At 48.1% G+C, this 12,829-nt stretch overlaps 1 protein-coding gene across 1 annotated transcript; it reads right to left on the minus strand.

The window, feature by feature from the left end:
- Positions 1-1,204: 1,204 nt before the first annotated feature.
- Positions 1,205-12,327, minus strand: LOC132586765 (putative methyltransferase DDB_G0268948). Its single transcript, XM_060258856.1, has 6 exons — positions 11,528-12,327; positions 9,819-9,979; positions 8,417-8,630; positions 7,113-7,213; positions 5,192-5,329; positions 1,205-1,892 (listed from the first exon to the last, which is right to left on the minus strand). Exons 1-6 carry the CDS (start codon positions 11,636-11,638, stop codon positions 1,802-1,804), a joined length of 816 nt encoding a protein of 271 aa, XP_060114839.1. The 5' UTR covers positions 11,639-12,327; the 3' UTR covers positions 1,205-1,801.
- Positions 12,328-12,829: the final 502 nt, after the last annotated feature.

Consider the following 12,829-nt stretch of genomic DNA (forward strand, 5'->3'; position numbering starts at 1 on the left):
AACTCTATGATTCTATGAGATCACTAGACTCACCCTGCGATCACACGCACTAAATAATGTACTTTCAATCCACATTCAGTGCACTTTCAAACTGGATTTTGCCAGTTCACACAGTAAAATCTAGTTGGAAAGTGCATCAAAAGTGGGTTGTTAGTGCATTACTTAGTGTGTGTGTGATCGCAGAGCATGTAGGAATTGTCTCCCCCCACCTTAGCCACCTCTTGTGTATCTGCAGCGAATTCCCTCTCTGCCTCCTTGCTCTCCTCTTAGCGTAAGGCACAGTAGTTCAGGTAAGCAAGTGAGTTTGCCAAAGCACCTGCAGAAGAGCAAGCTGGCTGTGGAGAAAATCACTAACACCTGGTGGCCAGGTGAACCTTTTCCTAGGTAGTTGCTGCCGTGGTGATTTGAGTCTCTCTTCTCTGTGGCCAGCTCGCTTTCCGCCTGGCAGCTGCCTGAGTTCTGGGATGTAGAGCTGCAGAGACTCCAAGGAGTTGAGAGGATGGGCCCTTGACGTCCTTGGCCCACAATTCAGGGAGGCTCACAGCTTACCCATCTTCAGTCCCTCCAAATGTTTCAAGGCAGGGCTGCACTGGGGAATGGAGCTCAGAGGAGCTACTGATGGCTTCCCAGCCCCTGGATCACTGCCTTAGACGTACATTTATTATTTTTGATTTATAGCCTGCCCTTTCCCAAAAGGGCTTTCCCGAATGGCCTCTTGTGGGTTTTTTGATCTGTAGGGGGAGTATACTTGGCTATTAGAATACTGAATATGCACTATATAGAAAATGAATGTATGACTGTGCTTGAGAGCCAGTTTGGTGTAGTGGTTAAGTGAGCAGACTCTTATCTGGGAGAACTGGATGTGATTCCCCCCTCCTCCACTTGCAGCTGCTGGAATGGCCTTGGGTCAGCCATAGCTCTTGCAGAGTTGTCCTTGAAAGGGCAGCTGTCTATCAGAGCTCTCTCAGCTCCACTGACCTCACAGGGTGTCTGTTGTGGGAAGGGGGGAAGGTAAAGGAGATTGTGACCACTCTGAGATTCAGAGTATGCAGCGAGATATAAATGTAATATCTTCTTATCTTAATACTGGTTTTCCCCCACTGCCTCCCTCAATTTGATGCTGAAAGCTGATTTGAGCACAGTCTGGGAAATAAGACAACATATCCATTTAAGGGAAAAGAAACTAAGCACACAACAGAAGAGCTTTTTAGCGTTTTTACAGATTCTTTAATCTTTTTGTTGCATTGGTTTTTGAGACAGAAAAACCATAACTCAAAATCATCCACCAAAAATGAGAAAATTGGAAGATTTAATAAGTAGAATCAAAGCAGAGATTAATATGAAAATATGACAGGTGAGCTCCTGTTACAGGCCTCTTGGTGGTGGTAGGTGCTATAATCCCAGTTTGCAGGATGAAACTGTGGCTGTTAGTTATACAAAGACCTCCAAATAACATATCAGGAGAGGCTTCTCCAGTGTCATCCTAAGAGACACGCGGTAAGGGAGGCTAGGCCAAGTGCACGCAGCTGGCCCACGTGAGCTCTAAGGGTGAGTGGAGGGAGGTTTACAACCTGTTCCAACCACACTGGCACTTTTAACTTTAAAACTGGGAAACGATATTGCTTTGGAAGATAAACAAGCCATCCGGCAGCCCCTGGTCCTCCGATCGCCTCTGACACTTGTTTTCTGTTCGTCTTGGAATAATATTTTCCTTCCCTTCAAATTGTAATCAGGTGTTTTTCAACACTGGGAAAACTCATGCCCCATGTGCACAGACCTCCTGCCTGGATCTGTGTTCCTTTCAGGACTTCTTGCACCCCAGGACTGTAGCATGCCGAAACCTGATCTCCACTGGAGTCTCAAGTGAGGAAACTTCCATCACCTCCAGGAACCTAAAAAGATGGGAAGGTTAAATGAGAAGAAAACCTGCATTCAAACTCATCTGTATAGTAAATAATAATCACCACGCCAGACTCATAAGAATATAAGAGAAGCCATGTTAGATCAGGCCAATGGCCCATCCAGTCCAACACTCTGTCACATAGTGGCCAAAAAAACCCCAGGTGCCATCAGGAGGTCCACCAGTGGCCCACGACACTAGAAGCCTTCCCACTGTTGCCCCCCCACACCAAGCATACAGAGCATCACTGCCCCAGACAGAGAGTTCCATCTATACCTGTCACTAATAGCCACTGATGGACCTCTGCTCCATATGGTTATCTAATCCCCTCTTGAAGCCAGCTATCTGAGAGAGGCTAGTCTAATGGACATCTTGCACTGCTCGGCCTCTGGCTGTTTGATTATCAAAGATATGCTGCTTCTGAACATGGAGATTTCATGAGGGGGAATGAATTTGCTAGGGCTGCAGAATCTCTGGATTGCAGGCTGGCATGTCCCATTAATAGTTACAAGGCTGAGGGAAGCAACAGCCATGACTTCTCCTGCCCTGTCTCATCTCCTTGCTGGCCCTCTCCCTTGACCACTGTAACAACCAGGGCACTTCCAAAGAGACATGAGAACCTACAGATGAATTGTCTCCTGTATTAGCTTTAAATGTGGGAGCAGCGGCAAGTTCTATTTGCATCACAGCTAGTAAGAGCTGGATTTTTGCTCCTTCAGTGTAGCTAAATGGTTCTGGGTAGTAACAGGATCCAGATGTTAACGAGGCATTAAGTGAAATCTTTTGATACCTACAAAGGCTAAAACTTCTAACAAATGGCTAACAAAGCCATTAAGAAACACCCATTAAAACAAAGGCCTATGCCAGGGGTGGCCAACAGTGGCTCTCCAGATGTTTTTTCCCTACAACTGCCATCAGCCCCAGCCATTGGCCATGCTGGCTGGGGCTGATGGGAGTTGTAGGCAAAAAACATCTGGAGAGCTACCGTTGGCCACCCCTGGCCTATGCTAATACTCCCTCTAAGCTGTGGAGTCTTGTGAGCAAAAATTCTACTTTCTGAGCTACTGGCATTAAAATTGTGAGCTGCTGCATAAATTAGTGTGCTCTGGGGCTGTTTTTCCTGAGCTGAGACAACAATGTGTGAGCTAGAGGCTAAAAAACTGTGAGCTAGCTCACACTAACTCAGCTTAGAGGGAACACTGATAGCAACAGCATAAAATACACACAGAGCGGCCATAAAGAGAGATTTAAATAAAACATCCCCTGGCCAAAAGCAGACCATACAACATTAAAAAGAAAAAACTCCTCAGTTAAGAGCCTGGGTAAAAAGGGATGTTTTAGCCTGGTGACTAAAAGAAAGGCTTCAGGAGAAGCTCAAATGTGAGGCACTGCCACACAAAAAGTTCAATCTCTGGCCACTGTTTGCCTCCCCTTTGAAAGCAGGGCCTCAGAAAAGAGAACATCAGGAATAGGTCTTGACTGGCAGGCAGAGTGATAATGGAGGAGGGGGTCCTTTGGGTACCCTGGCCACAAACCATTTAGGGTGCTAAAATAGGACTTTAAGAAGTAGGAATTCTGAATTGTGCCTGGAGGATTCTGCCAATTTGGTGTAGTGGTTATCTTATCTGAGAGAACCGGGTTTGATTCCCCACTTCTCTACTTGCAGCTGCTGGAATGGCCTTGGGTGAGCCCATAGCTCTCACAGGAGTTGCCCTTGAAAGGGCAGTTCTGGGAGAGCTCTCTCAGCCCCACCTACCTCACAGGGTGTCTGTTATGGGGGGGACGGGACGTAAAGGAGATTGTGACTGCTCTGAGACTCTGAGATTCAGAGTATAGGGCGGGATATAAATCCAGTATCCTCATCATCACTGTCTACATTGGCCAGCCTAGCTCCCAAATGTAGGGCTGCCATGTCTATATTGGCCAACCTGGCTCCTGGATGTAGGGTTGCCAGCTCCAGGTGGGGAAATTCCTGGAGATTCCAGGGGTGGAGTCTGGAGAGGGCAAGGACTTCAGCAGCGGTCATTTTGTAGAAAAATAGGTGGTGAAGCTCATCCAGGGATTGTTACACAGCTGCACATACTATTCAATGGACAAGGAGGTGGAACTCTCAGAAAGGTTCAGGAGCTGCGCTTCTGTGAGCTGCCACTGAATCTGAGGCCTGGACTTCAGCAGGGTGTAATGCCATCGCTTTCCTCAGCAGCCTGTTTCTCCAGGTGAACTGATCTTTGTCACCTGGAGATCCGTTGTAATCCCAGGAAATCTCCAGCTGTCACCTGGAGGTTGGCAACTCTATGCCACATGGCACGTGTCATTGGTCAAGTCACAATTTATATTTGATATCTGGCAACACTTCCAACTTTGCCACGTTCGTCCCAGGAAATTTTGGATTAGAAGTTTTGCACAAGCTTTCCTGCAAGCCTTTCGCCTCCTCTAATTTGTTTTTGGGGGTTTTGCCGATTAATTTTGTTCCTTTCAAGCAACTGGAACAGAAATAAAATTTAATTGGAAAATATTTTGTGAAAAAAAATCAAAGCACAACAATAAAGATTCACAGGCTCAGTTTGCAAAGAGGAAAACCAAAAATGAAACAGGGCATTTCAGACCGAAACTGTGGAACCGCAACATCCAGCAACATCCACAGCGCCAACGTGAAATCTCTCAAAGCATTGAATTTTGAATCCTTCAGAAGTCTCATATGCTGTGCAAGTCTACATAATGACTGCATGCCAAATATCAAATTCTAAACACTACTGCATCAGCAGATAATGTCAAATCTTCAAGATTTAGCATCAGCCAGAGAATGTCAAAAGTTCAGTTCTCAAATTTTAAAACATTCAGAAAACATTTGACACTAACACTAGCAGGGGGACTTTGAGAACTGGAGACAGGAGAGCTAACTACTTTCGGCTGCAGTTGCTCTGTGTTGAGGGGAATCCACTTTCCACATGGCATTCGGTACCGCATTTTTCTCCTTAGGGGATGATTCCAGGGATCAGTCCTTACAAGGCAAGGGAAAACGAGAAGAGTTTGGGCCAAACTTTCAAAGTGGCTAAAGCTACAAGAGGATCCATGATTTTTCTGTTTTAGATTGCAACCGTGAGAGTTGTGATTTAAAGTACAAGGGGGGGGAGGGCTCTGTTTCACTCATTCCCTTGACACAATTGCCTCTTCCCTCTTTGCTTCTGCATGAAGAGAAAAATATGTACAGGGTACCATCTCTGATCAAAGAACACCAACACATTTTCTTTAAGGCCTTCCTACATAGGTTTATTCTATTATTTGAATTACCTTTTTTCAATGTTTTGGATAAGGGACTTGGCTACCTCAGGCTCAGCTTTTAGACAGGTTTGGTACATAGAAAAGGACTGGAAATATCCCAGGGCTCCAGCCACAGTAAAAGGCACTGTGCCAAAGATATCCGTGATCCTGAAAAGAAATATGAACAGTTGAGGATGGGAAGAACCGTGCAGAGAATTTGATAGCCTTCTGCATGAAAGACTGATGGAATGGCAACTCGTAGCCTGAACCTATGTGTGTTTATTCAGAATTCGGACCTGGCTGTATTTGGCGGGATTTACCCACATGCAAGTAGGCCCCTATCACTGCAGTCTTGTGAAGGCCATATGCTCCAACTATCCTTTATTTTCCGATCCCTGGTAAATCCCTTGAAGAGGGGGCACCTTTGTTAAAATGGTGTTTGTATGAGTTGCCAAGGTTGCCCTTAAAGGTTCCCTCATTCTCCAGCACTTTAATCTCCAAGCTTGTCCGCATTCATTGCACCTCTAGCACATTCCTGCGTAAAGGCATGTGTGAGACATGGTAACATGCACAGTGTGCAGGCTGACCTTTCACGCACTGTAGCTGATAATCTGTTATCGGGAGACGGTGTTTTTCTAGTACATCTTTGTCACCCAAAGAACACGGGCTCTCTTGGTGCTCCAATCTGGGGAGGAGAAGCACTTGCAGAATAAATGAGCACAGCTATGGAAGACAAGCCTTTAACAACATGGAATGGTGTGTGAGACCAAGGTTTGATGTGAGAATCGGAAAAATTGCAAAGGCCTCCCTCTTCTTACCTGTGCAATACTGGAGGGAAAGGTCTGATAGATTTAATAAAACATAGTAGACAGAATCATAAGCGGGGAGGGGGGGATCCTGGATTTCTTTCACAGTTCTTCCCCCCCACCCCCTCATGTCACTGCAACTTATGGCAACCCCTAGTGGGGGTTTTCAAGGCAAGAGACATTCAGAGGTTTGCCATTGCCTGCCTCTGCCCAGCAACCCTGGACTTCCTTAGCGGTCTCCCTTCCAAATACTAACCCATGAGGGGTTGCCATAAATCACCAAAAAACCCCCAACAAAGCCCTCAAGCACAGAAATAGCAGAATGAAAGAGATCACTCAAATACCAAATCCCGGAAAAGAATCAGCATGTGGGTAGAAAGATTGATTGCCGTTTTCTGCACAGAACAGGAATGCCCAACATGATGCCCCTGACTGCTTGGGCATCTGCCAACACTTTTCCTGGCACCCACCAAGTAATTTTAGAAAGAGGGTGGGGCCTGGTGGGGCTGCTGATTGGCTACTGGAGAACCAATTAGTTGGGCAGATTAAAGTAAGGTTGTTTCAGTAGCCACTGCCACTTTATTGGTTTTATTCTCTCACTCCTCTTTCCCATTGTATTTTAAAAATTACCCTCTTCTCTCCTACACTCAGGTTTCCTCTGTGTTTGGCTCCACCTCCTGTGACAGCCATTTTGAGGTTGCACCCATGAGCCAATGTTCCCTCTAAGCTGCAGAGTCTCGTGAGCAAAAATTCTACTTTGTGAGCTACTGGTATTAAAGTTGCGAGCTACTGGCATTAAAGCTATGAGCTGTTGCATCAATTATTGCGCTCTGGGGTCATCCTTCCTGAGCTAAGACAAAAATGTGTGAGCTGGAGGCTAACAATCTGTGAGCTAGCTCATGCTAACTCAGCTTAGAGCAGGGGTGTTGGAACATGCAGTTTGGGGGCCGAATCAGGCCCCATTGTTTTACATAGGGATTTTTGTAGAAAAAGCCCAGCAGGGACTAATTTGCATACACCCCCGACACTAAGCCAGCCCCCGAGACTAAGCCAGCAGAAACTGTGTTCTTGTGCGTTCCTTCTCAAAAAAAAAAAAAATGCTCGGGCTGTGTGTGCAGCCATCCCAAACGGTAGCCCTGACTCACCTCTGCTTGTCCTGAAATGGCAGAGTGTCAAATACCATTTTGTAATCATCTTCTACACGAGAAACTTTTTCATTGGCATATTTGAAGATCTCTGCTCGAAACTGAGAAGGAAAAAAAGGTAATGGAAACCAAGCTGAACATCTGGATGCCCCCCCCCCCTATTTGTAAGACTCTCCCCACAAAAGAACCATTGTATACATTTTTGGTCCCCATTATATACACTATAGTATATTCCAAAACCCATCTCTCCTGGATCATAACCTTTGTTCTCAACTTTTCTGTGGAGCAGATTTTGGGGCTGCCTTTCCAAAATCTTACAACAAAGTCTGAGTCCAGAGGCCCCTTTACAACCAACAAAGTTTAATTCTGCGTATAAGATTTGGGCATGTGCCCAGAATTCACCTTTGTTAGTCTTAAAGGACTCAAACTTTGTTCTGTTGCTTCAGAGCAATACAGCTACCTCCTGAATCGTTCCAATAATCTTACTTGTGTTCCGCTACTATTTCCATTCTTTGCAATCCAACCCCCTCCCTTCTAAAGTTAAACCTTCAAGGGGTGACAGATGGCTCTCGTTTGTGAAAATGTGAATGCTGAAAAGTCAATGCACATGAATGCCAAGGCACAGGAATCTGCTGAAGAGGGAAAAGGTCTTTCCTATTACCCAGGCCTTGAATTCAGCAGGAGCTCACAGGAGCACAGCTCCTGAACCTTTCTGACGGTCCCCCCCTTTTCCTCCCCACCTGCCTTGTCCATTGAATAGTAGATGCAGCCGCATAACAATCCCTGGATTAGGAGAGCGGGCAGCCAGGCAGCCACCAGGGGCTTTGCCACACCTCCAGCAGCCCTCATTAACCCCTGGAGAAGCCTGCACCACCCTTTCTCCACTTCTTATGTGGTTTTGCGGCTTGCTGGCCTTTTGACAAGGGGGGGGGCGGCCTAAGAGAGCCACAGGCGAGCGAGGCCTGCTTGGGCTGGCTGGATCTCTAGCCAGCCCAAGCAGGCCTCGCTCACCTGGGACTCTCTTTTCTTGCATCGGGTTGCTTTTGGCTGCTGGGAGGGCGGCATATGCTAATGAGTTATGCTAATGAGCTTTGCCACCTATTTTTCTACAAAACGATCCCTGCCATCACCTACTTTTTGATTCTTTGAACTGGAGTTGCTGGGAACTGGACCAGAGGCTTCTGCGTGCAAAGCTGCTATGATGTGGATTCAGGCCTGGATCTCCTCTCTGGTACCTTTTTCTCTAGTCCCTGCAAAGCAGAGCATTCTGGATTCTCTTTTGCAAGGCTGACTTGTTGGCTCACCTCTTTGAAGATCTCGGTCAGCTTCCCCGTACAATCTTTGTAATGCACTTGCATGTCCATGCAATTGGTGGCCAATACCACGCAGCCCGAAGGCTTGAGGACTCTCTGCACTTCCTTCATGAAGCGTGGGATGTCAAACCAGTGGACGGCAGCAAAAGAAAAGACGAAGTCCACAGAGTTATCCTTGAATGGGAGGTCTTCCGCAGGGCACACGCTGGGTGAGGAAGCAGGAAAACAACTTGTATCGCTAATTATTATTCACTGAGACGGTGCCTAAGTGCAGGCCGTCTACATCTTGAGAACCTACAGCAGATGTCTGCAAACTTTCTGCCTTTGGGAAACACTTTCTGTATTGATCTGGATGCCGAGGAACTTAGGTGCATCTGCAACAGAGCCTCTGCAAATTGCAGAGGATTCTGGAACATGCTCTTGGCCATACCATAGCGACTTTTTCTACCCCAAATCCAATATGTGTGAGTTGCCTTACAGGGTTCTTCTGAAAAGAGGTGGGAGGCTACCAGAGTCAGGAACTTTTCCATGGGGGCTCCTCAAGTCTAGTGATTCTCTACCCAGGGCCGGCTTGCCCACTAGGCAAACTAAGCAACAGCCTAGGGCGCCAGGAGGGGGTTTGCCAAATTGGGCTCCCCACCATGCCCAATACAATTGCCTGTTTGTTTCCCCCCCCCCCCCCCCGCCGCCACTGCCCACCCCATCCCTTTCCTTCCACAGCACAGTGCCGCGCTCCCCCCTTGGATCAGAGGATCAATGAGGCTCAGCCCTATCAGCTTTGACAGGGCCCAGGCTTCTTCTAAGTTATTTGAAGAACATGCTGGAGGAGTTTTGCTCCTCTTTCACTTCCAGTTCCTGAAGTGAGGGGGGAGAAGCCTCCTCCAGCACGCTGTTCAAACAACTTAGAAGAAGCCTGGGCCCTGTCGAAGTGGGTAGGGCCGAGCCTTGTTGTGGCGTTCCTCTGATCACACCGAGGGGCGGGTGACAGAGCACGACACCGTGTTGCGGCACTGCAGAGTGCAGGCGGGGGAAGGTGATGTTCTGGGAGCCTGCCTGAGGCACCACACACCTTAGGACCGGCATGTCCCTACCCAGCTGTTTCCAATTATGTTAACCAGAAATGCTGACATGAGGGGCGGGGATTGAATGTCATCATAGAAATTACTGTGCCAGCCAGTGCTTATGCAGGGAGCAAGCGGGCTGCACACACGTACTTCTTGAGAGCGTGTTGCAGTTATTGTTAAAAGCTAATCCTCATTGGTTTGATTCAGTAGGACATGGGGTACGTTTCCAGATTCCATTCTTGCAACTGGGTGTGAGAGGCAATAAGGAATCACTGGAGTTGGTGCACATATGCAGGGTGTGTGTGTGTGAGTCGTCCACTCTTACTTACAGGTAAGAGACATTTGGAGGATGGGCCGCTTGCTTGGCCTCCTCAATCTGAGCTTCACTTATGTCCGTTCCAACCACCTTCTCAAAGCGCTTTGCCAGCCACAGCGTACTTTGGCCTGAGCCACTGCCCACGTCCACCGCCAGCTGAAAGGAGCTCACTTTCTGAGGAAAAAGCAGGACACCTGCCATTCACATACACAATCCTCTGTGTTCTACATGCAAGCATTTCTTTCTTGTTAAGAACAGGCCAAAACTTCCCACGGAGTCCCCAGCCATTGGTTAAGTTGTTGTGACATCATAGAATGCTCAAAGACATTTTAATTGTTTAGTGCAGAGGTCCCCAACATGGGGCCTGCAGGCACCTTGGTGCCCACCAATACCCTCTTGGTGCCCAGTCTATAGAAAGCAGGCAGAACTTTTGCTCAGCTGGGCTTCTGTTTTGATCAGAATTAATTAAAACTAAACAGCATCCTGCTAAACAAAGTTTCTGCCTCAAATGATGATGAGTTGCTGTTCAATTTATGCATAATCTCACCCCCTAATATTTTGAGGTTGGCTCCGCCTCCTGTGGTAACCATTTTGTGCTTGGCTCCGCCTCCTACAGCAGCCGTTTTGTGTCTGCAGCCACCATCCTATGCCAGAATTCCAAAGATGTCCACAGGCTCCAAAAGGTTGGGGACCCCCTGGTCGAGTGGGAAGGCTGGAGTCCGATGCCTAGTCGCTTTCTCCTGCACACATCTCACTTCCTCCAGTCCTGCTGTATCTACCAGCCCTGCTGAGGGTCAGATCCATTCAGTCCGACCCTCTATCCCAATTGATGTCAGCTCCACAAGGTGGCAGAATCGGGCCTTCACTGGATTTCTCAAGACTGGCAATGGATCCATTGCCACTTAAGCTTTGCTGTTTTCACTTGGCATTGGCCAGCAGCAGTTTGTAAGAAACTTACTGATTTATTTATTTGCACACCAGGCCTCTTCCAGAATCCAGGCTAAGACCGTCCACTGCAAAGACCTTCCCTGGGGGACCCTCCAAATCCTGGAGCCAGCACTGGGGTCAGTGTGCTCCCCCTCCCAAAACAAGGTCAGCAGACAGGATGGCCTCCATGGGAAAGGAGCAGGTGCAAATAGTGATGCCAATCTCCAGGTGGGACCTCGGGGTCCCCTGGAATGATAGCTCATCTCCAGACTACAGAGATCAATCAGTTACCAAGGAGAAAATGGCTGCTTTGGAGTGGACTCTACAGCATTGTACCCCACTGAGGTCCCTGCCCCCCTGACTCCATCCCTAAATCTCCAGGAGTTTCCTAACCTGGAGTTGGCAACCCTAAACCATCCCCCGCCGGTGGAGAAGGGGGATCTGGCAACCCTAACTCTGCCCTCTCTGCATTTGCACACAAAAAAAAACTTAAGCTAAAACCTAGTCTATCCCTTCAGCAACTTCCCCTGCAAATTGTACAACTCTGTGCGGGTGTATAATTTTAAAAAGCAGCTTCCCCTCAAGCAACTACAAATACTTTTTCCTCCCAATCAACCACTATAGAATCACACCACGAAACGGAAACGAAAACCCTCGACTTTAGCACTTAAGCCAAACCATCTGAAGGGGGAGGGAGCTCTGCCCCAGGGGCTCCCTCTCATTGGAACTTCCCCCTCACTCTGCTTTGCAGCCTCCAGGGCCCGGGCGGAGCCTGCCTTTTTTTTTTTTTTTTACCTTGTTTTCCAGGTAAGCCCAGATCACCTCTTGGAGTTTCTCGGGGGGCGAGAACCGGTACCGGTGGTAGACGGAGGCGTGAGCCTTCCCTTCGAACAAACGCGCGGCCATCTTCAAGGCCTGATTGCGCTGCAGCCGCCAGCCAGCCCGGCGTTTGGGCGAGAGCCTTATTATCGGGGCGGGGGTGGGTGGCTCTTTTTTGATTATTGAAGTTTTCGACCTTTGCACTGGGTAAATTCCAGACTTGCTGCTTGCCTCGCCCTCCCTAGATGGCAGCACCGGGTTGGCACTGCTGATGCCCGGCGGGGGAGGGGCAGATCTGAGGGCTCCAGAAGGGAGGGAGGGAGGGAAGCCTTTGCTGCGGTTATGCAACGGAGAACTTCCGATGACCAAGAGAGGGGCACCGCTCCGCCTTGCGGAGGCTCTGCTGCCAGCAGAACAGAGCAGCACGGGTTTTTCGTTTCTCTCTTTTTGAAAAAATAAATGAAACTTAAAAACAAAGAGCTGAAATGTACAACGACATTAAAAAGAGCATTAAGTGACAGCATTCCGTTGCATTCCTTAAAGCAGAGCAGCACGGCTTTTGATTGTAAAGAGAAGCGCACCCTTCCTTAGGCTGGGCTCGGGTTAAGCCCTGCTGTGACCCCTGCACGGAGGCAGGAAAACCGGGTCGTGGAGAGGCCGCGTCCGCCCTTAGTTCATCCCCGATGATTGGGGCAGAAGTTACGCCGGTGAGAAGAAAGCAAAAAGTGACAAAGGATGAAGTGGTATACATTCACCACTAGGTGGCGGTCTTTCCCAACTATTTGTCTCACTCTTCCTTTATGTTCCTGAGAAGCAAAATTTTTTAAGGAACAAGAAGTCCCCTCAGTCCTAAGGCTGTCAGTTTCCAGGTGGTGGCTGGAGACTTCCTGGGATTACAACTAACCTGCAGGCGACAGAAATCAGTTCACCAGGAGAAAATGGCCGCTTTGGAAGGTGGGCTCATTATACCTCATTGAAGCCTCTCCCTGAATTCTGCCCTTCCCAGACTCCACCCCCCCAAATCTCCCATTATTTCCCAACTTGGAGCTGGCAACCTTACTCAGTCCAGAAAGAGGTTTAGACCTGAAGTGGGTTTCTGCACACTCATTACTTAACTGGACAAGGACTGGTGCGCATGTTCAGATTTTCTTCATTGACATTCAGCCCTTTTAAGAAATCTTCTGGTTCTGTCCCTTCAGGGAACTGGCTGCTTCCTCTTAGTGGTTTTGCTCCAGTTTGGCAACCAAACGGGAACAAGTTTCTTGGAAGCGGCTATGC

Source organism: Heteronotia binoei, chromosome 18, assembly GCF_032191835.1.
Source record: "Heteronotia binoei isolate CCM8104 ecotype False Entrance Well chromosome 18, APGP_CSIRO_Hbin_v1, whole genome shotgun sequence".
Classification (NCBI taxonomy): domain Eukaryota; kingdom Metazoa; phylum Chordata; class Lepidosauria; order Squamata; family Gekkonidae; genus Heteronotia; species Heteronotia binoei.